Here is a 23,925-nt window from a genome sequence, read left to right on the forward strand (position 1 = left end):
GCGGTGCCCCGCCAAGGGCACGCCCCCTTATGGGCGGAGCGAAGCGAGCGGTCACAGCGCCCCCTGGAGGGCGCGGGGGAGCAGCGGCGGGTCCCGGTTTTTTTGGGGGGGGGGGGGGGGCAGCACCTGCCCGCGGGCGGCGGGGAGAGGGTCCGGCGGTGGCGCCTCCTCAGTGCAGGGACTGCAGGTAGGCCAGGGCGCTCTGCAGGGACGTCAGGCAGTACCCCTCCTCCCCGATCAGGTACCTGCGCCGCACACCGACACCGCCGTCACCGCCACGGCCACCGCGGTGCCACGGCCGGGACGGTGCCACGGCTGGGACAGCGCCACAGCCAGGACGCCATCAGGGCCAGAGCACAGTCACGGCCACTGCAACGTCATGGACAGGACACTGTCACAGCCACCACACCGTCACAGCCGGGACGCTGCCACAGCCATGACACTGCCACAGCCACGACACTGCCACGGCCACTGGGATGTCATGGCCAGGACACCACCACGGCCACCACGATGTTACAGCTGGGACACCATGACAGCCACTGAAACAGGATGGTCAGGACACTGTTGCGGCCACCGTGCCATCACAGCCAGGACACTGCCACAGCCAGGACGCTGCCACAGCCACTACGCCACCACAGCTGGGACACTGTCACAGCCACCACACCGTCACAGCCGGGACGCTGTCAAGGCCGTGACACTGACACAGCCACTGAGACATCATGGCCAGGACACCGCCATGGCCACCATTGTGGCCAGGGCACTGCCACGGCCACCACACCATCATGGCCAGGACACCACCATGGCCACCATGACGTTACAGCTGGGACACCATGACAGCCACTGAAACGTGATGGCCAGGACACTGCTGCAGCCACCGTGCCATCACAGCCAGGACACTGTCACAGCCAGGACACTGCCACAGCCACCATGCCGTCATGGCCAGGACACTGCCACGGCCTCCATGCCATCACAGCCGGGACACTGCCACAGCCGGGACACTGCCACAGCCACTGCCACAGCCAGGACGCTGCCATGGCCCCCACACCATCATGGCCAGGACGCTGTCACAGCCACCACCACGGCCAGGACACTGCCACGGCCACCGTGCCACCACAGCTGGGACACTGCCACAGCCACCACTGTGGCCAGGACACTACCACAGCCACCACACCATCTCGGCCAGGACACCACCCCCGCTGGGACACCACCACCCCAGCCACCCTGCGCCCCCAGGAGCCGCAGCTCCCACCCAACTCCCCTCCCCACGCCTCCAGCCCCCCCAGCAGCCCTGGCCCGGGAAGGGGCGGGGGGGCGGTGTCCCCAGCCCCGGTGTGCCGGCGCCGCGCCAGGTGCCTACCCCTCGTGGATGAACTCCTCCAGGGCGGCGCACTCGGAGAGCAGCTGGGGCAGCCCCGTCTGCAGCACCACGTAGGACAGGATGGGCAGCAGGTCGTCCGCCCCGCTGCCGCCAACGGGAACCGTCAGCCGCGCCGGCAACGGCGACTGCCAGCCCCGCCATCCCCCCGGGGAACCCCCCAGCCCCGCATCTGCCCCCTGGCCGTGGGGCTGGCCGTCCCCGTCCCTCCCCCCCGCTCCCCCCTCCCCGTGCCGTGTACTCACATGGCGGCAGAGGCGGGGGTCCGGCCGTCCCGGGCGCCGCAGTACTCCTCGGCGCACTCGCAGATGCCGCGCAGGGCTCGCACTACGGCACAGAGCTGAGGGTCACCCCGCCGCCCCCTTAGACCCCCCCCCTGCCACCCTGCCAGCCCCCCGGACCCCCTCGCCGGCCCCGCACCGATGCACTCCAGCTTCCTGCGGGGACAGGTCTCCAGCGGGATGAGGCGCAGGTCCTCGACGGCCGAACCGTACGCGGGGCAGCCGGGGGCCGGGGGGAAGAGCCGGGAGGACAGCCCCATGTCGGCGGGGCCGGCGTGCCGGTGACGCTCCATGCTCCGGGCCAGGGCCGCCTCGCGGGGCCGGTGCACGCTCCTGCGGGCAGAGAGGGTGAGGGGCTGCTGGGGAGGGGGCTGGGGGGGCTGCGGTGAGCCCGGTACCTGTAGAGGGCCAGCAGCGGGGCCCAGAGCGGGGGGAAGAAGGCCTCCTCCAGGCAGGCCAGGCACTGGTCCTTGCCGGCGGCCGTGTTGAGCCCCTCGAAGGCCAGCAGCGTCAGGGACAGCAGCCTGTCTGGGAAGGGACGAGTTACGCAGCGCGCTCGGCGGGCGCCCGTGAGACCCCCCTCGTCCTCCCCGCCCCGAGTCCGACCTGGCTAAAGCAACGAGGCGCAGGGCCCCCTCCCCACCTCGCCCAGGGAGCCCACGGTTGGGGAGAGCCCCTGCCCGGCCCTCCACAGCCTCCCCGACCCCGGCGGCCGTCCCTCACCGATGGCGTTGTGGATGTCCCGCACGATGCCCTTCAGCTGCTCCGGCAGAGCCGCCTCCTGCCCGGGGCTGGCCGGGGGCTCCGCGGGGGCCCAGCTCTCCGGGGACGCCAGGAACCGCTCCAGGTCCTCGAAGGAGCTCTCCCGGGGGGTCTGGGGGGCTTCCGCAGACCCTGGCCAGCCACCCTCCGCCCTCGGTGTGCCGGGGCTGGCGTCAGCGAGGGGCGTGCTGGAAAGGCTGTGCCGCAGCCCGGCGGGGCCGTGCTCGGGCACCGAGAACATGCAGTGGAGGCTGCGGGAGGCTCGGAGCCGGCGGCCCCCCGGTTCAGCGGGCAACGAGCCCCCGACATCCAGCGAGAGGAGGGTGGGGGAGGCGGAGGCGGCGTCGGCGGTGCCCTGGCTGACGGCTGGGTAGAGGCGGGCGTACACCGCGCACTGCAGCTGCCGCAGGAGCTGGGCGATGGGGTGCTCGGGGAAGCTGGAAGCCAAGGCAGGGGGTGGGGCAGGGGGGGAGAGGGGCGGGCAGGGGGCACCCGCAAGCAGCCGCGGCCCCCTCGCTCCGAGCTGGGCCCGTCCCCACCCCGGTGCTACCTGAGGAGGCAGGAGAAGAGCCCCGACACCAGGGAGAGGTCCGCCGGGCTCCGCTTCAGCCTGGCCTTCCACTGCCTCGGCCAGTCCTGGGGAGCGGCCGTGCCGGTTAGTGGGGACGGTACGGCACCCAGCCCCACGGGACGGCACCCAGCCCCACGGTACAGCGTCCTGCCCCACAGTACGGCACCCAGCCCCACGGGACGGCACCCAGCCCCACGGGACGGCACCCAGCCCCACGGGATGGCACCCAGCCCCACAGTACGGCACCCAGCCCCGCAGTACAGCATCCAGCCCCACAGTACAGCACCCAGCCCCACGATACGGCACCCAGCGCCACGGTACGGCACCCAGCCCCACGGTACGACACCCAGCCCCACAACATGGCATCCTGCCCCCACGGTATGGCGTCCTGCCCCACGGGACGGCGTCCTGCCCCCCCCAGCACGGCGTCCTGCCCCCCCCAGCTCAGCATCCTGCCCCCACGGTGCCGAGGAACAGCCCAGCACCCTGCCCCAGCAGCACCCAGGGGCGTCACGGCCTCTTGCCCCAGGGACAGCACGCATCCTGCGCGCACAGCACGACCCTGCGCCCCCACCGCAGCGGCCTCCGGCGGGTACTCACGTGGTCCTGCTCGTACTCGAGGATGGCGGCGTAGAGGGCTCGCTGCTCCTGCTCCTCGGGGGTGAGCGCCACGCTGCCGGAGAATCTCCTGGGGGTGCAACGGTCCCGGGTGAGGGCACGCGCCAGGGTGACCCCCCGCGGGGTCCCCGCTGCGACACCCCCGCTCACCTGTTGGCAGCCTCCTGCAGCCGCAGCCGCCGCTCCTCCATTTTCCGCTGCAGCTGGGGCCACGGCAGAGTTAAGGCTCCAGAGCCCCCCCCGACCACCGCTCACCCACCCACCGCCCCGGCACAACCCACAGCCCCGCACGCCGGCATCAGCCCTTCTCCCGCCTCCATCCCCTCCATCAGCCGGTAGCAGGACAGGACTGGGACCCCAAAAGCCTGCAGGGACAGGGCACAGGCGCGGGGGGCTCTGCCGGAGCCCGGTACGGCCACGGGGCCGGCACTCAGAGCTCTCCCCCACCGGGAAGGATACGGTCTCCTCCCGGGCCTTGGCGATCACCAGGTTCTCCATCATCTGCCGCTGCAGGGACAGCGTCTGTGAAGCAAGCGGGGTGTTGGGGGCGCCTGCCCAAAGCCCACGGCCACCAGCGTGGAGCAGGGGGTCCCCCAGGCACCGCAGGGACCCTCTCCCCTCCCAACCCGCCGGCAGCAGCCCTCCCTCCTCAGCCTCCCGTTCACCGGGGGGCGGGGGTCTCCCCACTTGCCAGGGACGTCTTCTGCAGGGCCTGGCTGGGGTTCAGCCGCGCCACCCGCGCCTCGTAGGCAGCCTTCAGCTTCTGGTTCTGCAGAGACGCTTCCTCCAGCGGCGTCAGCTCCCTGCCAGGAACCAGCCCTCAGCACCCACCGCCGGGCGCAGCGACGTGACCCTGGGCCCCCTTCCGTGCCGTGACCCCCGCCCGGGATGCGCAGAGCCCCCCACATCCGAGCCCACGTACCTCCGCGCGCTCTGCGCCTCGGTGATCTGCAGCTTCTGGAAGATCTCCGGCGGCAGGAAGGGAGAGAGCTTCCCCCCCTCGTCCGAGAAGACCCGGCGGTGCCTGGGGAGGGGAGCAGGACCCCCGCCCCGCTCCTGCGCAGCTGGTTTGGCCTGGGTTTTCCCTGGGGAGGGAAGGACAGGTCAGTTGTGGGCCACTCCCCCCACCCCGCCACCAGGCTGGCCCCTGGGTGGGGGCTCAGCTCCCCAAAGCGGGGACCCCGCCGCCCCTCGCTCACCCAGCGCCGCTGCGATGGACTTGACTCTCTCCAGGCACTGCTCCGCCAGCTTCAGCATCTTCGGGGTGTCGGGGGGGACCCCCTCGCTCCCGTCTGAACGGGGGGGGAGAGGGTGTTGGGGTCACCGGTGGGGGGACAGGGCTGACGCCAGCCCCGGTTCGTTTGTGGAGCAAGCGTGGCGGCAGGGGAGCGGGGAGAGGGCGTGGGGGGCCGGGGGGCTGCCAAGGGCACAGCCGGGGGTCCTGCCGTACCTGCCGCCTCCTCCTGCAGGGCCTGGGCGATGAAGGCGATGCTCCTCAGGTACTCCACGTAGGCCTCCTGCCGGGGGGGGGCGGACACGGGGGGGGCTGAGCCGCGGGGACCCCCGGGCAGCCGCAGCCCCGCAGCCCCGGGGAGACCCCCCCCCCACCACCCGCCAGGCCCTGCCGGGGGGCCCTTCCCCGGGGGTGTCGCGGCTCCCGGTGAGGCGGCCCGGGGACCCGCAGACCCCGCCGGCTGCCCCGGGGAAAGAAGGGGACACACGTACACACCGCAGGGCCTCGGTGGGCCCCGGCCCTCCCGGTGCCCCCCGGCACCCAAGGGGGGAGGCCGGGCCTGGGGCGGCGGAGGCCACGGGGGTGCGGGGTGATGCCCGGGGGTGCGGGGGGGGGGGGGGGGAGGCCCCGGGAGTCCCGCCCCGCTGCTCACCCGCGGCCGCCCGGCGCTGTCCATCTCCAGGGCACCGCTCGCCGCCCTCATGGCGGTCTGCAGGGCCCGGCCCGCCCCGGCCCCCCCGGGCCCAGCGGACCCGTCGCCGCCCGCCGCGGCCATGGCGGCCGCCGACCGGAACGGTACGATCGGGCCGCGGCGCCGAAGGCGGGCGGGGGGGGGGGGGGGTTGGGGGAGTGAACGCGGTGGGACCGGCCCGGCGGCGGGGTCCTCCGACGGGCAGGGGGCGCTGCTCGGGGCGGGGCGGGCCGGGGCGGGCCGGGCCCGCGGCGGCGGCGGCGGCGATGAAGCGCGATCGGCGCGGCCGGTTCCTGGCGGCCGCTGGCGGCCCCGGAGCGGCGGCCCCCGAATCCCGGCGGCGTCCCGGGACGGTGGCCCGCGGGAACGAGGCGGCGGCGGCGGCGGCGAGGCCCGAACCTCCCGCGGGGTGGGCCCCGGCGGCCGCCGCCTGGACACGGCCCGCCGCCCTCGGCGGGGCCCCGGAGGCAGGTGAGGCCCGGGCGGGGCGGGGAACCGGGCGGTGGGGCCGGGGCCGCAGCCCCGCGGGGGAGGCGCCGGTCCCGGGAAGCCCCGGGAGCGGGAGGGGAGCGGGGTCGCGGCTCGCAGCCGGCCCGGCCGGGGGTGGGGGTCCGGCGGCCCTCGGGCACGGCGGGAGCGGCTTCCCGGAGCCGCTGTCGGCCGTTCCCGTGGCCGGGCCGCTTCTCCCGGGGCGGGGCGGAGCAGCGGCGGGTCCTGCCCCGGGAGCCGTGCGTGGCCCGCAGCCCACGGACGCGGCTCCCCGGGGCTCGGCCGCCCCCCGGGACAGGCTGCGGGGGGCGGGCGTGGGGTCCTGTCACGGAGGGGCTCACCGGGGGGGCAGACCGCCGGTCCCGGGGCTCCGTGCCTCCGTACCCGGGGCCCAAATTTGAGTGGAAGAGCTTGACCTCCAAAGAGCTGAGGCTCCCGGTGCCGGTAAGCAGCGAGGTGAGGAGGGGTTTGGGCAGCACGACGAGGGCGAGAGCTGCCCCTTCCCGCCGCCCTCGGGAGCTCTGCCGGTGCCCGGCCCCGGTTCGGAGGCGGCTGATAGCCGAACCCCCCCCCTCCCTGCTGCCGGTGTGGCTGGGGCGGGAGATAACGTGGATCCTCCACGCGGTTCAAAGTTGGGCGTCGAAAGACAAACCGCCGAGGGGAAAGGCCTGCGCTCCTCGTGGGGGGGCACTGGGGCTGGGCACACACCCTCCCTCCTGCCCCCCACGGGGGGGCTTTCGCCCCTCCAAAATGCTGCCCGCCGTGCGTGCTGCCCTGCCCCACCTCTGCCCCCTCCCCGGGCTGTCCCCGCCGGTGCTCCCCGGGACCCCTGCATCGCTCCGAAGGCCATTTGCTGGGTCTCGGCGGCGGTTGGGGGGCTGTGGGCAGGTTGGGGGGCTGCAGGCAGGTTGGGGGGGCTGCGGGCAGAACACTGCTCCCTCCCCGTCCCCAGGCGGACGGACTGGAGATGTTTCCAGCGCAGCCGTGTCACATCAGGGCTGGGAAAAGGCTGCGTCGGGGAGTTTTCCCTGCGCTGACAGGGCGCAGCGGAGGGACGGAGCCGTGCTCTGCTCCCCCAGGACGGCCTCGCTCCCCGCTCGGGAGCTCCACGTCCTCGGCTCCCTGCCCCGCTGCAGGGCACCGTCAGGGGGGGCTGCGAAACGGCGGGGCTCCAAGGGGCTGCGAGAGCGGGGCTCGCAGCGGCGGAGGGACGCGACCTCCGGCTGCAGAAGCTTTGGAGATAAACGCTGGGGAGGGAGAAGAACGACGTGACCTGAGGGACGGCGTTGGGAAAAGCACCAACGCGTGTGGGCGAGCCCCCGAGTTCCTCCGTTGGGGCAACTGGGCCAGAAAGGCTGACTTTTTGGGTCAGCTGGTTGTGGAGCAGTGCCCCGACCTGCTGAGGCGGGGGTCACGGGGAAGGTCTCTCTCTCCCTGCCCGGCTTTTCTGTGCTTGTGCTGAAGAGGAGGCCTGGATGAAGGGGTGGGGAACGTCTCCCAGCATCTCGGTGCCTTCAGGCTGGCACCCAGCGGCTGTGTTCGACCCTTCTCTGGCAGGAATCGGCAGAGCCCTGAGCACCGGGTATTGCCGCCTCTGCCACGGGAAGTTCTCCTCCCGGAGCCTGCGCAATGCTTTCGGGAAGGTGCCCGTGATGGGGGAGAACTCGGAGAAGCAGCGCCGCGTCGATCAGGTTTTCTTCACCGACTTCCAGCGGCTGGTCGGCGTGGCGGTGCGGCAGGACCCCGCGCTCCCCCAGTTCGTCTGCAAGAAATGCCATGCCCAGTTCTACAAATGCCGCAGCGTCCTCAGGACCTTCATCCAGAGGGTGAACGCGTCTCCCACGGGCCACGTGAAGTCGAAAGGAAAGTACGTCGCGTTTCTTTCTCCCCGGGAGCGAGCAGATTGCCCTGCGTTGGCGTGGGGTCCCCCCGTAACCCCCCACCCCGAGACCCCACGGTGCTGTTCTGGCTTTTGCAGGAGCGGCGCGGCCCAGGCCCAGCCGGGCGCGGAAGGAGGTGCCTCCTGTCTGGGTGAGTGCCGGCTCCCGGAGCCGCTTTCCTTTTCTTTCCGCGGTGCCGCCCGTGAAGGGCCGGGGTGTTTGGGCGCTGAGGAGCGGCCACCCGGCCGGGGGGCTCCTGCGTCCCTCAGCGCAGGGACTGTGCCCTGGTCTGGCTGGTTATGGTTCCCCCTCCTCCCTCGGGCTCTCCGGGAGGACCCTCGCTGGCACCAGCCTCCCCGAGCTGAGCTGGAGGCGCGCGCTCACACGGGGGGACACCAAAACCATGCGGAGCGGGTCTGGGTGGCAGTGCCAGGCCTCTCCCAGGTGCTGGGGGGGGGGGGCAACCAGAAACACGCCTTCAGCTGTAAAATACGCTTTGAGCTGCAAAATTCACGATGGTGGCAGTCGAGGGGACTTGCCCCCACCCCAGTCCGGCTGGGTGCAGCGCCTCCGGCGTGCCTCCCACCCGCCTCCCGACGCAGAAGTGCGGAGCAGGGAGGGGGGATCCACAGCCCTGTGCCCTCCCCGGGTTGGGGAGCGGGTCCCTCCCTGTCCCTCCCCGCGGCTGGCCGTGCCCTTCGCCGGCCCCGGGGGAGTGACGGTGGGCGTGCTGCCTCTCCCCTCCGACAGTTGACCTGATCACCTCCAGCCCCCAGTGCCTGCACAGCCTGGTGACGTGGACGCACGCCCACGCCGGCAGCTGCCCGGCGGTGCCCAGCCTGCAGAGCGTCCTCTCCTCCGAGTACTGCGGCATCATCCGCGCCGTCTGGGGCTGCGGGGACGGGCACGACTACGTCATGGACACGGACTCGGACTGTAGCACGGTGCTCGTCGACACCGCCTTGTCCGTCAAACGGGAGTGGCACAAGGGCCCGGCGCAGCGCTTGACTGACAACGGGGCAGGGGCGGACAACGCCGAGGCCGTTCCTGCTCCCAAACCCCAGCACGCTCCAGGAAGGACGACTCCTTGCCAGGAGCCCGCCAACAAAGGGACCCCACCGGTGCCGCCGAACGCGGAGGACGCGCCGCCGCAGGACGGGGAGTCGCCTCGCTCGCAGCCGGACAGCGCGGAGAAAGCCCTGCCGCAGCCCGTGTCGCCGCTGAGCAGCGCCGCAGGTGAGGGACGCGCCTTCGGACCGACCCCCGGGGCCTCTGGGGGAGGGCGGAGAGCCGGAGAGCTGCCCCGGCGGTGGGGTTGGGCCCCCTCCTCGGGGAGGTTGCCCAGAGAATCGCCTCGCTGGAGGGCGCGGCGAACACGGGGCGTCAGCCGGCCGCGTGGCACAAAAAGAGCCGGTCTCCGCGCCCCCGGGTGCTTTTCCTGCTGCTGGCAGAGGGGCCGAGGCCCGGGCGTCCCTCAGGCAGCCCCCGCTGCCTCGCTCGTGCCGGGGGACGCGCGCCTGCCGAGCGGTCACCGCTGGCCAGATGGTTCTTCCCGCTCGCTCCAACCCCCGTCCGTACGGCGGCAAGCCCTGGGCCGAGTTAACGGGGGTTTCCTGCTGAAACACACACCCCCCCCGGCCCCAAACGCCGCTTCCAGAAGTGAGGAACTGACACCGATTCGGAGTTGTTCCAGAAGCCGGGCTGGGTTTAGCTCTGGCAGCCACAGCCGACGCCCGCTGCTGGGAAGAGGAAGGGCAGCTGGGACTCGCTTGGGGACAAGCCTTTCCGCTCACGGGGCAAACCAAAAGATGCCGGCGGGAGCTGCAGGGTAAAGGCTCTCCCGTCCCTGGGGCGCAGGGAGAGCGGTCCCCGAGCCCGCGAGATGCGGAGTTTGGTTTAAGTCACCGTGAACTTGCCGCGGAGCCGAGCCCGGGGCAGTCGGTTCCCTCGCGGGAGCTGTGCCCGCTGGTTTGTTGTCGCTGCTGTTCCTTGTAACGCACCGTGTTCTCCTTCATTCCCTAGGACAGTTGAGTGGGAAGCAGGTTCTGTCTGCAACGTCGGATGAGCGGGTAAAAGACGAGTTCAGTGACCTTTCTGAGGGGTGAGAGAAGAGTGGGTTTAAAATAGCCTAAATGTCGTCTTTGCGAGTGTGAAATGACCCGCCGGGGAGAGCTCTTTCTCCACGAGCGACCTGGCCCTCGAGGCCCCTCGGAACCGGCGTCGGAGGCGCCGAGCCGCGGCTCTGCAGCGGCCGCGGGGAAGCTCACGCCGCCTCCGCGGCGGGGGCGGGCTTTGCACGCGCGTGTGCTCGGCCCTGGCGCTGGTGGTTTGTCCGTTCTCCCCGACCCCGCTCTGGGGGAGGAACCGTGCCGGGTGGGGAGGGAGCTCCCTGGGTCCGCGGGGGTGGTGGAGCCGCTGCTGCAGCCCCTCGCCTGGGAGCGGTTCCCCTGGGCGGCTGCTCCCGCTGCGGAGCCCCAGGAGAGCGGTGGGGGCGGGCAGGCGCCCCGTTTGCTCACGGGGAGAGCGATTAACTGGGGAAGAAGGGACACTGCAGCTTAGCAGTCTTTATAATCAAAAGATTTGGCTAAACCCTCCTGCAGCAGGTATTTAAAGCGAGGCTTGTAAGTGACTGATAACTGAGCCCCGGCGTTCTGGGCCCGCAGCACCAGCTGGCCCCGTGCAGACCTATTTCAGCGTGCCAGCTAAATCTGTTCAAAGGGCCACAGCAGTTTGTTGCCCGTTTCCTGGCTTCGGAATTAATTGCCCCTTGGAGGGCTGAGGACCTAAAGGGAGGAAAAAGAAAACCCCCAAACCTCTGTGGCTGCTACGTAGGAGGGACCCGCAGCGTCATGAACCTGCGCCAGACGATTACACGCCGTCCTTGCTTTACAAAATTGTTTCTCCCAGTCTAGAAAGCGGTAGCGACATCTCGGCAGCGAACAGCTCGTTTCAGTAACGGCCGTTTTTTGTTCCCCTGACAGCGATCCCGTTGCTCTCACGGCGATCTAGTCCTAAAAAGGACCCGATCCCGCTGTTTGCGGTGTTCACCGGTGCTGTCCTTTCCCGGGGAGATTACGGGGGAGGAGGACGCGTGGAGCCTGGGCTGCCGTGCCGTGGGGGAGCTGGATGCGCTGGGAACGACGGACACGCATCGCTGCTGCTGCAGACGCTGGCGCTGAGGCGCCAGCCCGGTGCTGCGGCGGTAAAGGGCATCTTCTCTCTCTCAGGGACTTCTTGAGCGACGACGAAAACGAGAAGAGAAACGTGCCGTCCTCCGATGACTCCTTCGAGCCTTACCCCGAAAAGAAGTAAGGGGCTCGCTGCGTGGTGAGCAGAGCTCTCCCCGGGCGGGCGGGCGGGCGGGAGGGCTGGGGGTCGCCCCCGCTGTCCTTTGTGGCCTCCGTTCCCTCCACGTCGCCCTCCCCGGAGGTTGCGGCGCTGCCCCAGCACCCCGAGCCCCCCAGCGGGTTGAAGCTGGGCTCCGGCTCAGCTCACACGTGCGGGACGTCCGTGCGCTCCTGCTTTGCCAGGTCACGCGCCAGGCTGAGCCCTCAGACCCGGGGGGAAACGCTGCGGGAGGGATGAGGTGGGAGGATTAAATCGAAGCTGGGGTGTTCAACCACCGTCCTTCTTCCTCCTTGGAGGGTTTCTAGCAAGAAAAGCGACAGCAAGGAAGCAAAGAAGGCCGAAGAGCCCAAAATAAGGAAGAAGCCGGGGCCTAAGCCAGGCTGGAAAAAAAAAATCAAATGTGAAAGGTAAGGAGGAGGCAGGGGGCGGCGGGGCAGCGCCCCCGCGCTCGGCCGGCGGGCTGACGGCAGCCTCTGCTTTGCAGGGAGGAGCTGCCCACCATTTACAAGTGTCCTTACCAGGGCTGCACGGCTGTCTACAGAGGGGCAGATGGCATGAAGGTGAGTCCCAAACCCGGCGCTTGGAGGGTGGCAGAGCTGTTCCCCACGGGAGGAGAATAACCCCGACAGGTTGAATTCGCGGCCCTGCTCCGCCGCAGGAGGCGAGCGGCTAAACGGAGCAGTCCCAGGCCTTTTTCTGTGCTCCCAAAAAAGCATCAGGAGCTGCTCTGGCTCTGCCTGCTCCTCCCCCTCGGGAAGTCTGGCTTGGCAGCAGCCCTTGGAGCGAGCCCCAGCTGCCCTCTCGGGGTGCAAGGCTCTGGTTTTTCACGGGGTGCACGAGCCTGCCAAGATCGGGGGGGGGGGGCGGGTGTCTCGTTTTTTAAGGGATCTGTGTTTTCCACTGGGGACAATGCAGCCCAGGGGTTAGAAGCTCTGTCCTTTCTCTGCAGAAACACATCAAAGAGCACCACGAGGAGGTTCGGGAGAGGCCCTGCCCTCATCCCGGCTGCAACAAGGTGTTCATGATCGACCGGTACCTACAGCGTCACGTGAAACTCATCCATACAGGTGGGTCCCGGCGGGAAACTCATCCATACAGGTGGGTCCCGGCGGGAAACTCATCCATACAGGTGGGTCCCGGCGGGAAACTCATCCCTACAGGTGGGTCCCGGCGGGCTGCGCTCGCAGCAGGCGACAGGGCTCCCTGCGGGGTGTGGGAGGGTCTGCCTCGCCTCTTGCAGGGGCCGCGAGGCAGGGGGAGGAATGCAGCCCCCACCAGTCGCTGTGGGCAGGTGCCTGTGTGCGTTTCACGCGCTCAGAAAGGGGCAGGATCGCTGACTCCCGCCCTTTTTCCGTTGCAGAGGTACGGAACTACATCTGTGACGAATGCGGGCAGACCTTTAAGCAACGCAAACACCTCTCGGTCCACCAGATGCGGCACTCGGGAGCAAAGCCCCTCCAGTAAGTGCACACCAACGCTCCGCTCGTAGCTGAGAAAAGGCGGAGAAGGGGCAGTGAAGTTCTGCTGGGCCCTCACTGTCGCTGTGAGTGGCTCTGCGGTACAAACCCCGCCTGCGGCTGGCAGGGCTCTGGCCGAATCCCTTTAAAAGCCGATCTGCGAGGCGTGCCCCAGCGCTTCCTCGTGCTGAGCACGTCTCCTCCTGCTCCTGTTGCCCTCCAGAGTTCAGCCGGTGGATGCTCAGCGACGGGCTGCAGGGCGGAGGAGGAGGAGGAGGAGAGAGGCGCTGCGTGGTTGTAGGGGAGGCCGGGAGCCCGCGGCGCCGAGGCCGTGGTCCTCTGCTGGGCTCGCTCAGCGTGCCGGAGAGCGCAGGCTGTGGCTGCAGCTCGGCGCTGAGCCCCTGCTTTGCCTTGCAGGTGTGAAATCTGTGGTTTCCAGTGCAGGCAGCGAGCGTCGCTCAAGTACCACATGACCAAACACAAAGCCGAGACGGAGCTGGAGTTTGCCTGCGACCAGTGTGGGAAGCGCTTCGAGAAGGCCCATAACCTTAATGTCCACATGTCCATGGTGCACCCTCTGACCCAGACTCAGGACAAAGCCAAGCCACTGGAGCCAGAGCCCCTTCTCCTCCTAAATACTTCAGGGACTTCAGAAAGCCAGGCGGTAAAGCCAGAAGTGACTGCACAGCAGGAGCCCACCTGAGGGGGACGGGGAAGCTTGCCCAGTCCAGCCCTATAGAAGTGGAGATTTTTAATCTACGTTTTAGTCTCCCCGCCCCCCACCCCCCAAAAAAAAACCAAACTCAGTGGAATTAGCTTCAGCTTGCTCAGAAAAAGCTTGTTACCATGCTGTGATTCTCCATGCTCACGTCTGATTCAGCAGTGTTGTACTAAGAGTCTGTCTAATCCCGGGGGGATGGATGTTCGGCAGCACCCCTTCGTGGTTCCCCCTTCTCCCCACGCGCACAGGTGTAGAAACAACGTTGGCCACAACTGTCCCCTGCCTGCACAAGCTGCTGCCTGTACAGAAGGGCCCTCGGGGGCCTCTGAGGGTACAGAGGACAGAGGAGCAACTACTTTGTTTTGGGGGAGGGAAAAAAAAAAAAAAAAAAAAATTATGATTCCCAAAGCAAGTCTAAACTGAAATTTGTAACCTACTTTTTATTGTAACAAGAGCTTCATGGTTATGCTTGTAATAAATTATTTACAAAGTAATTTGAAAGAAAGAGCACGGGTGAGAAAGGCCGCACCTTGTCTGTGCCTTCAGCCGTAGTCGCGGGCTGCTGCCCAGCTTGCCCTGCCCGGCGCTCAGAACAGGACCAGCTCCTCCTCCAGGTCGCCAGCCGCGCCCGAGTAGCGCAGGAGGGTGGCTCCCAGCTCCGGGTCGAGTTCCTCACACGTGGCCAGGAGCTGGGGAGAAGGCAAGTAGCCACCGTTAGCCCTCAGAAGTGAGTTAGAGCCACACTCGAGCGGCTTTGCTGCGGGGGGCGCGAAGCTGCGGCCGACTCGCGCAGAAACAAGGGGCTCCCGTGGGGGGAAACTCCAGCTCCTGGCGCTTGGTGTTCCCCCCCCCCAGCCCAAGCGTTAAGCGGTGGGACACCGAGGGCAGCGTTTAATGTTGCTGAGAAAGACGGAGCCCGGGAGCGGGAGGATGCGGCTGAGCAGCGGGCGTCCTCCTCCACTCCCCAAGGGCTCGGGGGAAGGTTCAGCGGGCAGCACCAGCACAGGGTCGGTGCCCAAGGAAGGGGCAGAAGCAGCGCTCCTGGTTCTCACCCACTGGGAGAAGAGAGGGGGGGGAAAAAAAAAAAGTCTCCACGCACCGGTCGTAGGTTTCCAAAGCTTTGGGCAGGGCAGCGCGGGATCGCGCCGAGCAGGAACCGCCGGGCCGTGGAGATCACCTCCAGGGGAGCGCCCTGGAGAGCACGGAGAAGGGAGATGCCCATCAAGGCCCAGCACACCACCGCGCTCAGCTCCACGCCCCTGCCTCCGGCAGCGAGGCAGGAACCGCTTCGCCACCCCTCGGGGCTCTTGGCAGGTTTGGCGGGTCGCTTGGTCCGCGACTGCAGCCACGCCGAGGTGCTGTGCGAGGAGAGGCGGCCGCGAGGCAGCTGCGGGCAGGACAGCAGCACCCACGGCTTCCCGCAGCCGCGAGGTGCAAGCAAGCTGCCTGCCAAGGCAGCCCCACAAGCCACCTCTGCTTTGTACAGGAAGGTGGGAACAAGGGGGGTGCTGCAAGTGGCAGGGGGAGGGATAAAGAATAGGATTCACAGTTACGGGGAGGAAGGAGGGGAGTCGTTCGTTCATCGCAGGAGGAAGGAGGGGAGTCGTTCGTTCATCGCAGGAGGAAGGAGGGGAGTCGTTCGTTCATCGCGGGGAGGAAGACGGGGAGTCTGAGCTTCACTCACGTGCTCTGCGGGCTCTGGGCTGTCCCCCGTTCGATCAGAGCGCGGCAGGTCTTTCCCGTCTGTCACAAAGAGCTGAAGCAGCTGGACGTACAAATCGAGCGCCACGCAGAGGAAGGTCGGCTCTCTGGCGGGCAGCTCGTGGGGGAAGCCAGGGGTGAGGCTAGAGGAGGGCACACACGGCGCCTGGTCAGCGCCGGTTCCGTGGGAGACTCGACCGCAGCCAGCCACGAGGCGAGGGCAGCCGGCGCTCCGGCCGCCCTCCGTTTCGCAAGCCCCGTTGTGCGCAGGGCCACGCCGCTGCCAGGAGCGGAAGGCAGCCAGGGACGCTCCCGTTTGGAGCGCAGAGCTGAAGGGAAACTCCTAGCGAAAGGCAGGGCGCTCCTTCAGCAGCCGTCCTGCCGGGACCAAGTACTCGGCCCAGCGCAGGGAAGAGCTCAGCTCGCCCGCAGGCCCGGTCCCCCCGCCCCAGCTGGGGTCCGTGCAAGCCGCCAGCCGCATCCTCCCTCGCCACCCTCTTCCCCGCGGAGCCCGGCAGGGCGGTACCTGTAGAACGCGACGGGCAAGAGCCGGGCGTGCCGGGCCGAGGCCGCGCTGCGCAGGACGCCGTATTTTGCAGGGTCTGCGGCGGACAAAGCGAAGCTCTGAGCGTCTCCCGGCGGTCCTCACCGCCGCCTTGCAGGCTGTGGCAGCAGCACCGGGGCTGCAGTTTTCCCTCCAACCCACAACAACCCCCCAGCGCTCGGGTGCGGTGAGCGCCGAGGGACGCCAGCGGCCCCACTCCGAGCCGTCCTCTACGGGAGGGAACGCCGCCGAGCGCCGGCTGGGTCACCGCGCCGCCGGGCAGCGGCAGGATGGTCTCGGTTTTTACTCGAGCCAGGGTTTTTCACGCTGCTAACAAAGGCCCTGGGGGTTTTCGCGCGGCCCTGTCGGCGTTCCCTCTTACGGGCGCGCTCGTCCATCAGAGATCAGGCCTGCCCAGCGCTGGACCTCGCCTTCCCACCCCTCGGGGGGCTCGCTCACCTGTCTCTGCCGAGCGGAAGAGCAGCGGCCAGGACGCGCCCCTCTCTTCCAGGCATTGCAAGATCTCCAGGGACCATTCCAGAGACGACTGGAAATCCACTCCCTCCTGGGGGCCAGAAAGGACAGGTCTAGTTCGCCGTGGGCTTCGCCCGCCCGCAGGAACCCCTCACGGGAGGCTGCCCGCACCCAGCGCTCTGCCAAAGGACCTTCACGAACTCAGCCCCAGCCTTCCCCTCCTCCCCCCCGGGCAAGCGGGCGCTGGAGCAGTGCAGCGCCTTCCTCACCAAACCCTGCCGCCACGGGGCTGGGCGGAGAACGACTGGTGAGAGGAGAGGGGGGAAGCGGCCACGGGCTCGTCCCCAGCGCGCTGCCACTGGGGGTCCTGCGCCCACCCCACCCTGCGCCCCAGAACAGGTTCCTTCCCCTCTAGTGGCAGCACATCTTGGGATTGGGGTGGGGTTTTTTGGTTTGCATTACTCATTTTGCTGGGAATACCCTCCCACATCTGTTTGCTCAAGATGTTTCTTTCCTCAACGACGCTTCCTCCAGACTCTCCTAGAGGCAGCGTGTGAGGCCAAGTGACGATTTCCTAACGTGTACGTGCTCCCCGATCCCATCTGCGAGGCGGCTACGCGAACGGCTGCACTTCAAAGCTGAGAAGACGGCAAAGGGACAGAAACGAGCATTCACAGGCAGGAGGATGCTCAGGACAGACAGCTGCTGGAAGAAACTTGTCATCTTTGCTCCCTCAATTAATAAATCACTTGGAAGCTCCTGTTCCTCCTTGCTGGGGAACCCCTTCTCCTGTGAAATACCACGTACGTTTCCAGGCTGAGGCAAAACACGGTCTAACAAGCGTGAAATGCCACGCAAGAGCTGGGAGAGAGGCACGAGGTCCCTGCGCTACCTGGGAGGAGGGACCCGACAGCAGTAAGTCGCTCAGGAAGAGAAAAGCTGCCGCAGTGAAAGGGGAGATACCATCAGTTGAGAGGGAAATACAGGTTCCATCCGACAGGCACAGCAGGGCTTTCAGCAGGCTCTGTCTGGGAGGCTGCTGATCCTCCCTTCCGGCAGAACAAGCCGCCAGCCCTCCCAGTACCGGGACAAAGCATTTTTCAGGCAGCAAACCAAGCTGATCAGCCCCATTCAGCGTCATGAGGATTCCCCTCAGGGCTGAGCTTACCTTTGGTGCTATTTTTGCTGAGATGAGATCCATGAGCGAGAAGAACAGCAGAGAAACGAGAAGCTGCAAGGAGAAGAGACTGCCCGTTAGTGGGGTCTGCAGGGGGGACTCGGAGCTTTCCAGTCAGGGAACATTTCACCAAGCACGTCCCCGGGATGAGCTGCGAGCGCTGCCGATCCTTCCAGGTGAAGGCAGCGTGTTTGAAGGCCACAGGCCGCGGCCCAACACCGTTCATTGCTGCTGGGGGGGTAAATCCCACACGAAATTCTCCGTTCTCGAAGGCAAGTCAGCACGCCAGACAACAGAGACAACTTCTCCCAGGCACAGGGAGAACCCAAGCGAGGTACCACCGGTGTAAACCTGGAGCAGAGCTGACGGTGCACAGCCGCGTGCCACCAGCAGGCGCCGGGCAGGCTCTCATCCTGGCCGACGCGTCGTAATCCTGTCCCGACACACGCTGGTTACCGCTTTTCGGGAATCGCTACCACACAAACCAACGGATGTAGTGGCTTTGTGATCCTGGGAAGTTCGAAGTACTTTATGTGTTGGTGCTGCTCATCCCGTTGTAAAGCTCCTTTTCTTCTCCTGTCTCTGAGAAAGGAGAGGGCCGAGCCAGGCAGGGGCTGCGCACAGCAGCTCTGCACACGCACGGCAGCCAGGCCAGGGAAGGGAACGTGGCAGCGAGACCTTTTGCTTCAGCCGAGGGTCTTCCAGAGGCACAGGGGAACCAAAAAAAGGAGTAGCACCCGCGGAACAACTGGGTTCCTTGGAGTTAACTGCAGCGGCCCATCCCCAAAAGGCGGCGAATCCTTCCGAGTGAGATGTGCCCTTCGACGCCGTCTGTCCCCTGAAGGGTTTCGGTCCCTGACCTCACACCAGTCCTGTGCGTGGGACCAAGTCCCCACCACAGAAAGGTCTGTGCAATCCCCCCCCGGAGCGGTAGCCGAGAGTCTGAGCTGAGGCCTGAACAGCAGGAGCCGCTGTGACCTGCTGGGATCCCAGTTACGCTCAGCCCTCCCACGGTTCTCACTCTTCCTGGCATCCTCCTCCTATCTGGAGGCAGATTTTTGAGATGAAAGCTTCGCTGTTACTCCACATGTACTACATCTCACATCAACTCGGCGCCACCAGCTCACGACTAGCAGCTTTTGGCTCTAGACCAGTATAAACAGTGGGAGGAGCCAATCCCACAGCAAGAGGAGCCGCTGCCGTACCTGCTGCCCGGAGCAGGAAACATAAATACCAAGGCACAGGGTCCTCTTCGGCGCTATTTACCTGCGAGTGTCTCGGGACAGGGACACTCCCCACGCCAAGCTCTGGTCCCAGCTGTCCCCTGGGAGACCAACAGACAGAACTGCCGGGCCACACCCCGGCTTTCTCCTCAGCAGAGCACTTCAGAGAATTCCCGCCTGCCAAAACGGCAGAGGCATTTCCCGGAGCAGACTTGGGAAAACCCTCAGGAAATCTGTCCCCGGGGTTCCCAGCCCCTCTCCCCAGAGCCCCCAAAATGCCCGCACTCCTGTCTCACAAACTTTCTGCACCTCCTGAACCTTCCAGCCGAGTCGCCCGAGGCAAAACCCACACGGACTGCTCCTTTGTCGGAGGGAGAGGTGACCCCGGCACGCCAGGGCTCGGGCTCTCAAGCTCTGCAGCACTCTCTCCAGCTTCGCTTTTTAAAGCGGCTGTTTAACGCTCCTCCCTGACTTCACAGAGGAGCCAGTGCCCGAGTTAAAAGTTTAAGTTTGGACCAGCTTTGCCTCTAGGATAAGCATTTAGCAACCGGTCATTTACAGCTGGGTTTTATCAACGAGCCAGCAGCAAGATTTCACCACAGCCTTAGCGGGGAGGCGGCGGTACCGCAGGACAACCACTCCTCGGTTACAGACATCCGAGTTTTCAAGCGCGGGGAGCGGCAGGCATTGAAAATGCGCCCAGCCTTGCCTGCTCTGTGTCTGCCCCCAGCCTCTTCAGCGCGTTTCTCCCTCGCCCACGTGGGGACTGCCGAACAGCACAATGGAGGAAGGCGGCCGCGATCCAAGGAGGGCCGGAGAGAGGGAAATCCACTCCTGAAGAAAGGAAGCTAGGAGACAAAACCAGCACGTCAGGGGTTTGGAGGGGGGAAATAAAGTAAAAGAAATCACGGCTGTGAGCGAGGAGGAAATTGGGGGTTTGGGCAAGGGGTGTAGGTTGGTGACTGGGACAAAAATTTAAACTTTTCTCTCCATTTTTTTTTTTTTTCCCCCTGCAGTTGGATGCTACATGGAGGTAGTTTAAAAATAATAATAAAAAAGTCTAGAAGCAGGCAGCAGCGTTCCCAAATCTCTTTTATCAGAGGTTGGGCAGGCAGTTAACTGTCTGGTCTACTCCAGAAGTATGTGGTTATTACTGCAATAACCTGCACGGAGATTCTTACAGTCAATTCACAGCTTTTGGAGGGAAGTTGCAGGACGCCGAGCAGACGGCGTAAGGACAGGTAAAGAAGGAAGCATCATTACAGCAGGGGAGCCGTCAGGAGCTTCAGGAGACCAGAGATTCACCAAATCCAGGGAGCAAAGGGTGCGGCAGCTTGGGCGAGTGACTCAACGCTGCGCTAAAGGCTATTTCCAGTGTTTGTCCAACAGGGACTCTGCCTTCCAGCCTCCCCTAAGGAGGTTCCCTCTTCCTTATGGTGAAACACTCTGACCCATATTACACAGAGGGCCAGACTAAAGAATTATACTGACCCATTTGGAGGCTCAGCTCCACAAAGGGATCTGTATAGAGCCGTCCCACAAGCCCCAGTCCCCACTAGCCTGCCACCCCGCCTGCTGAAACCCAGCCTGGCTCAGAGAACAGCCCTCCCGGGCGCCGATCCCTTCGAGAGCAGGTTCTCCTGCCTGCAGATCCGCGCTCGGCTCCTGGTACGCACCTGGCAGCTGAGGCCTGCCATTCCCTCAGCCTTTCCAGCTCGTCCGCGAGCGGAGCCCCGAAGAGCCTCTTCCACTGGGAACAAAGCACTGGCTCCAGCCTCGGCCACCAAAGCTGGGAAGAAAGACCCCAGCAGCGTGAGGGGTGACGTGTATGCCCGCTTCTCAGGCAGGGACTTGGGGAAAGAGGGGTTTATTCCCCCCCTTAAAGTCCAAGCCGTCCCTACACGCGTGGGAAACAGGAGAAGTTTCACACCCTGGGAACGCAGGGGGTCACTAGTGACCGTGCTCATACCATGGGCGCCCCGAAACGCCGCCAGCAGGACCAGGCCTGGTGAAAACCCGGCTGTTCCGCCGAGGCGAGGCGCGCGCCTACCGCGGGCACAAACCCACGCGGCCCCACGTGAGACACAGCACGAAGAGCTACACACGCGGGACAGAGGACAGCTGTGCTTTATGGACTTTCGGGTTGCTTGGCACGTAACCACCAGCCCCTCGAGGGTGCATCTGAAACCAAGACACGTCCCCCAGCCCCCTGAAGACCAACTACGAACAGTTACCGCTGCGGAGAGAAGCACGACGGGGCATTTGGTTCGACACGCTCTTAGAACACCGTTGACCCCTTCTGCTGACTCCTCACAGTCCAAGCTGGCATTAAGGAGGCCCTGGAAGAGGATAAATTACCAGATGACTACACACAGTTATGCCTTTGCTGCTTTGAAGCGCCTCACCAAGCCATGTGCAAACTAATCAAAGAGAACTGTAGGGGTCAGCATGGCCCAGCAAAAGAGACGTGTGCCCAACAGCTTCTCCTTCCCCCACCAGCTTGGCTGCATTGTGTCAAAATTAACCTCTACCCCTCCTTCCTCCTGCCCCTTTTCTTCGCTTTCCTGGATTGCTGCTGCTCTTTTTGGAATTTACAGCAGCAATTCTCAAAACCAGGGTACAAATAGCGCATCTCATGGCTAAGAGCAGCACACCGTCCGGTATCCTGGTGAGGAAAGGTCTCCTCTGGCAACGGAGCAGGATGACAAAAGCAGCAGTTACCCTGAAGAAGTGAGCGGTGATGTCGTAGGAGAGCGCATACCCTCTGGAACAGACGTTCTTCTGTGGGAAGACAAGGAGAAGGAAAAAAAAACGAGCTCATTCTTTCCCTTTTGAGCGATGACTTTGAACGTTTTGGGTGTCTGGCACAAGACGACTCAGCACCAAACCGCCCTGTGAGATCCCGAGCATCGGCTCAGACTGCAGAAACTCGCCTTCTGTGCAAAGCAGCACCACTGACCAGGCAGGGCTTTACAGCCCCGGCACCAGGAACCAAACCCGACGGCCCTGCTTGCCGCACGGCGGGGACGGCAGGAGCAGTGGGATGAGCAGCCTTGGACCGAAAGGAGGTTTCTGGCTATGCCTAATACAGCAGCGCAGGAGGGCTTGAAAAGGCCAGTCAGGAGGAACAAATAGAAGCCACAGCTACCCTCAGAGCACAAAACAGCGCCCTGAGGGACCTGCAAGGCAACCGATCGCCCCCCAGGAGGCTGCAGGGATGTTTCTGGACGTTTCTCGAGGGTATGTAACACAGGAGGACGAGCAGCATCTCCCTCTGCACACAGCGATGTAGTTTAAGGCCCTGGCATCACCCAGGGAGTGGAGAAGAGCTCACGCTCAGCCCCTGACTTGTAGGCCTCCACAGGAACAGGTTTCTCTCTAACCCAACCAAGGAAGAGCGGGGGGCACAGGATGACACCAGAGAGCGTGCCCCCAAGGGCGCTGCACCAGCCACACGTCGTCAGGAACAACGCCAGCGGCGAGAACAGCCCTGCTGCCGAGAACCGGCCGAGGCTCCACCAGGCTGCTCCGCGCTCGCCCGCTGGTGCCGTGTCCCCCCCCGGGGCTGCGCACACCCAGCGCCCACCGCCGGCACGCCGGCTGGCTCCAGCCCCGCGCCGCCTACCCTGTTTCCCAGGGATTCTCTCTCCGTCGAGGAAAACGTCACCACGAGTCCCAGCGAACGAGCCCAGAAGCCCCCCTACAGCCGACGGCGCCGAGGGGACCCCACCGGGGCTGGGGGCTGGAAAGTCTCCAGCACGATGTGTTGCGCCCCCCCCCACCCCGCCCCGCGCTCTGATACAAGCAAGGTTTGTTTCAGGTTTGGCTGCATTTTAACTCCTGTCCCTCAACCCAAGTTCAGGGCCTTTATCCAGGGCATCTACCAACAAGGAGTTGCCGTTTGGCTGAGGACACGTACCAGCTCCGAGTTCACAAAACGAAAAAAGTCTTCGCAGTCCAACACCGTTCTCTTCCCTTTTCGACACGTCATGACCAGAGCGGATGCAGGGAGCCCCACCAGAAGCCTTAGGCAGGGAAGAGCACAAAACAGAATTAACTCTCTCAAGAAGAGAATCAGACTCCACGCTCTCGGGGCCCGTGCCTTTGATACCGAGGGGAGTTTGAGAGCACATTAAACGTGAGAGATCTCGAACGCGCCGACAGAAACTGCACAAGGGATTTTTCCAGTTGCCCAGGAAAAAACCTGCATTTCAACAGCACCTCCCAAGATACCATCAATGGCTCAAAAAAAAAAAAAAAAAAAGGAAACACGCACCTAGATCACAGCAGCAAACAGAGCAATTTGAGGACAGTTAACACAAGTGGCATTGAGAGGGTTGCTGGCTGGAAACAGAGTCCGTGAGGACGTGTGGTCTTTGAAAGGGGCAACTCGTAGCCCAAGATGGCACACACAGCTGATTCACGGGGGTACCAGGGCACGAGTAGCTCTAGCACAATTGCCACCATGACATATAGTGTCCTTGCCACTTGGGGGGGGGGGGGGGGGGGATCAGAGGGGAGGCTGCCCCGCCGTGCAGGCACACAGCTCCCCCCCAGGCGGTCAGACCTGCATTTACCTTCGGTGCAGCAGCAGCTCCTGCTGCCTCCCCAGCTGCTCCCCCAAAGCAGAGCCACGGTTTTGGTCCTTCAGTCTTTCCCGGAGAATCTCGAAGAGGAAATGTCTCGGGGCATCCGAGCGGCCAGACAGCAACTTTCGCCTACACCCCAGCTCCAGCACCATCTCCTGAACAGGGAGGTGGGGGGGAAACAGTGTGTGTCAGGGCTACGCCCCAGTGCGTGTTCCAACCCTCTGTTTCTCTGAAGTAATACACGGGGATCAATAAGAAAAATCTCTCTCTCTCTCCATTTCCACGCCACTGCTCACATCGGAGCGCGCCCAACGCCAGCCTGACGCACCCCGAGGTAGCAGGAGATACAGCGGCTGGTCAGATTCAAGGACTGAACATACAAATACGCATCAAGGTCTGAAATCACCTGCAGCTTGCAGAGAATATCGGCGTTGACCGACACCTTCGATTGACCCCAGCTACCCAGGTCCAACCTGAAATTAAGAGACACACCAGGTAACTACCCTGCTAGCCCAGGAGGGTCACACAATTCCAAGTCAACCGGCTTCAGGGGAACGCCAAGCTCTAACATTAACGTTCCCTAAATAAGCTGCAGGTGACACAGCAACTCTCCTCTAACCCTCCCCCTCTATTTTCCAGCTTCAGCCGCTTCCTCAGGGCCACTTGTGCTTGTCTGGCCGATCGAATCTGAATACAAATTCAACTCAAAAAGGACAGGCAGGCTAGGGACTATCTGTGACTGCCAGCCAAAGCAAGATTCTTATGCAGACGGGCGCGTCGCGCAGAGCTG

The 23,925-nt window shown here is 65.2% G+C and overlaps 3 protein-coding genes across 4 annotated transcripts in view; 1 reads left to right on the plus strand and 2 right to left on the minus strand.

Annotated features, from left to right (window-relative positions):
- Positions 1–169: 169 nt before the first annotated feature.
- On the minus strand, positions 170–5,616 carry VPS9D1 (VPS9 domain containing 1). Its single transcript, XM_086468841.1, has 15 exons — positions 5,494–5,616; positions 5,052–5,124; positions 4,807–4,905; positions 4,530–4,692; positions 4,299–4,410; positions 4,067–4,129; positions 3,758–3,810; positions 3,590–3,677; positions 2,969–3,054; positions 2,380–2,855; positions 2,055–2,184; positions 1,796–1,989; positions 1,621–1,702; positions 1,358–1,462; positions 170–245 (listed from the first exon to the last, which is right to left on the minus strand). Exons 1-15 carry the CDS (start codon positions 5,614–5,616, stop codon positions 170–172), a joined length of 1,923 nt encoding a protein of 640 aa, XP_086324967.1.
- A 182-nt stretch (positions 5,617–5,798) lies between these two features.
- Positions 5,799–13,482, plus strand: ZNF276 (zinc finger protein 276). Of its 2 annotated transcripts, none has more exons than XM_086469087.1 (11): positions 5,799–6,003; positions 7,579–7,888; positions 8,000–8,052; positions 8,652–9,137; positions 9,924–10,002; positions 11,129–11,209; positions 11,546–11,658; positions 11,721–11,809; positions 12,199–12,316; positions 12,610–12,709; positions 13,124–13,482. In XM_086469087.1, the coding sequence occupies exons 1-11, from the start codon at positions 5,799–5,801 to the stop codon at positions 13,407–13,409; spliced, it is 1,920 nt and encodes a 639-aa protein (XP_086325213.1). In that variant the 3' UTR covers positions 13,410–13,482. The 2 variants fall into 2 exon arrangements, with proteins under 2 accessions (XP_086325213.1, XP_086325212.1); XM_086469086.1 differs by having other exon boundaries at positions 11,546–11,656; positions 11,734–11,809.
- A 532-nt stretch (positions 13,483–14,014) lies between these two features.
- FANCA (FA complementation group A) overlaps positions 14,015–23,925 on the minus strand; it is a 40,013-nt gene continuing 30,102 nt past the window's right edge. The window contains exons 33-45 of the mRNA XM_086468842.1: positions 23,542–23,608; positions 23,124–23,290; positions 22,466–22,571; positions 21,268–21,327; positions 20,781–20,885; positions 20,223–20,335; positions 19,256–19,394; positions 17,315–17,377; positions 16,132–16,237; positions 15,655–15,730; positions 15,112–15,271; positions 14,527–14,619; positions 14,015–14,116 (exon numbers count right to left, since the gene is read on the minus strand). Coding sequence (XP_086324968.1) covers positions 14,015–14,116; positions 14,527–14,619; positions 15,112–15,271; positions 15,655–15,730; positions 16,132–16,237; positions 17,315–17,377; positions 19,256–19,394; positions 20,223–20,335; positions 20,781–20,885; positions 21,268–21,327; positions 22,466–22,571; positions 23,124–23,290; positions 23,542–23,608 — 1,357 coding nt within the window. The remainder of the gene's footprint in view (positions 14,117–14,526; positions 14,620–15,111; positions 15,272–15,654; positions 15,731–16,131; positions 16,238–17,314; positions 17,378–19,255; positions 19,395–20,222; positions 20,336–20,780; positions 20,886–21,267; positions 21,328–22,465; positions 22,572–23,123; positions 23,291–23,541; positions 23,609–23,925) is intronic.

Source organism: Leptosomus discolor, chromosome 8 (assembly GCF_034619465.1).
Source record: "Leptosomus discolor isolate bLepDis1 chromosome 8, bLepDis1.hap2, whole genome shotgun sequence".
Taxonomy (NCBI): domain Eukaryota; kingdom Metazoa; phylum Chordata; class Aves; order Leptosomiformes; family Leptosomidae; genus Leptosomus; species Leptosomus discolor.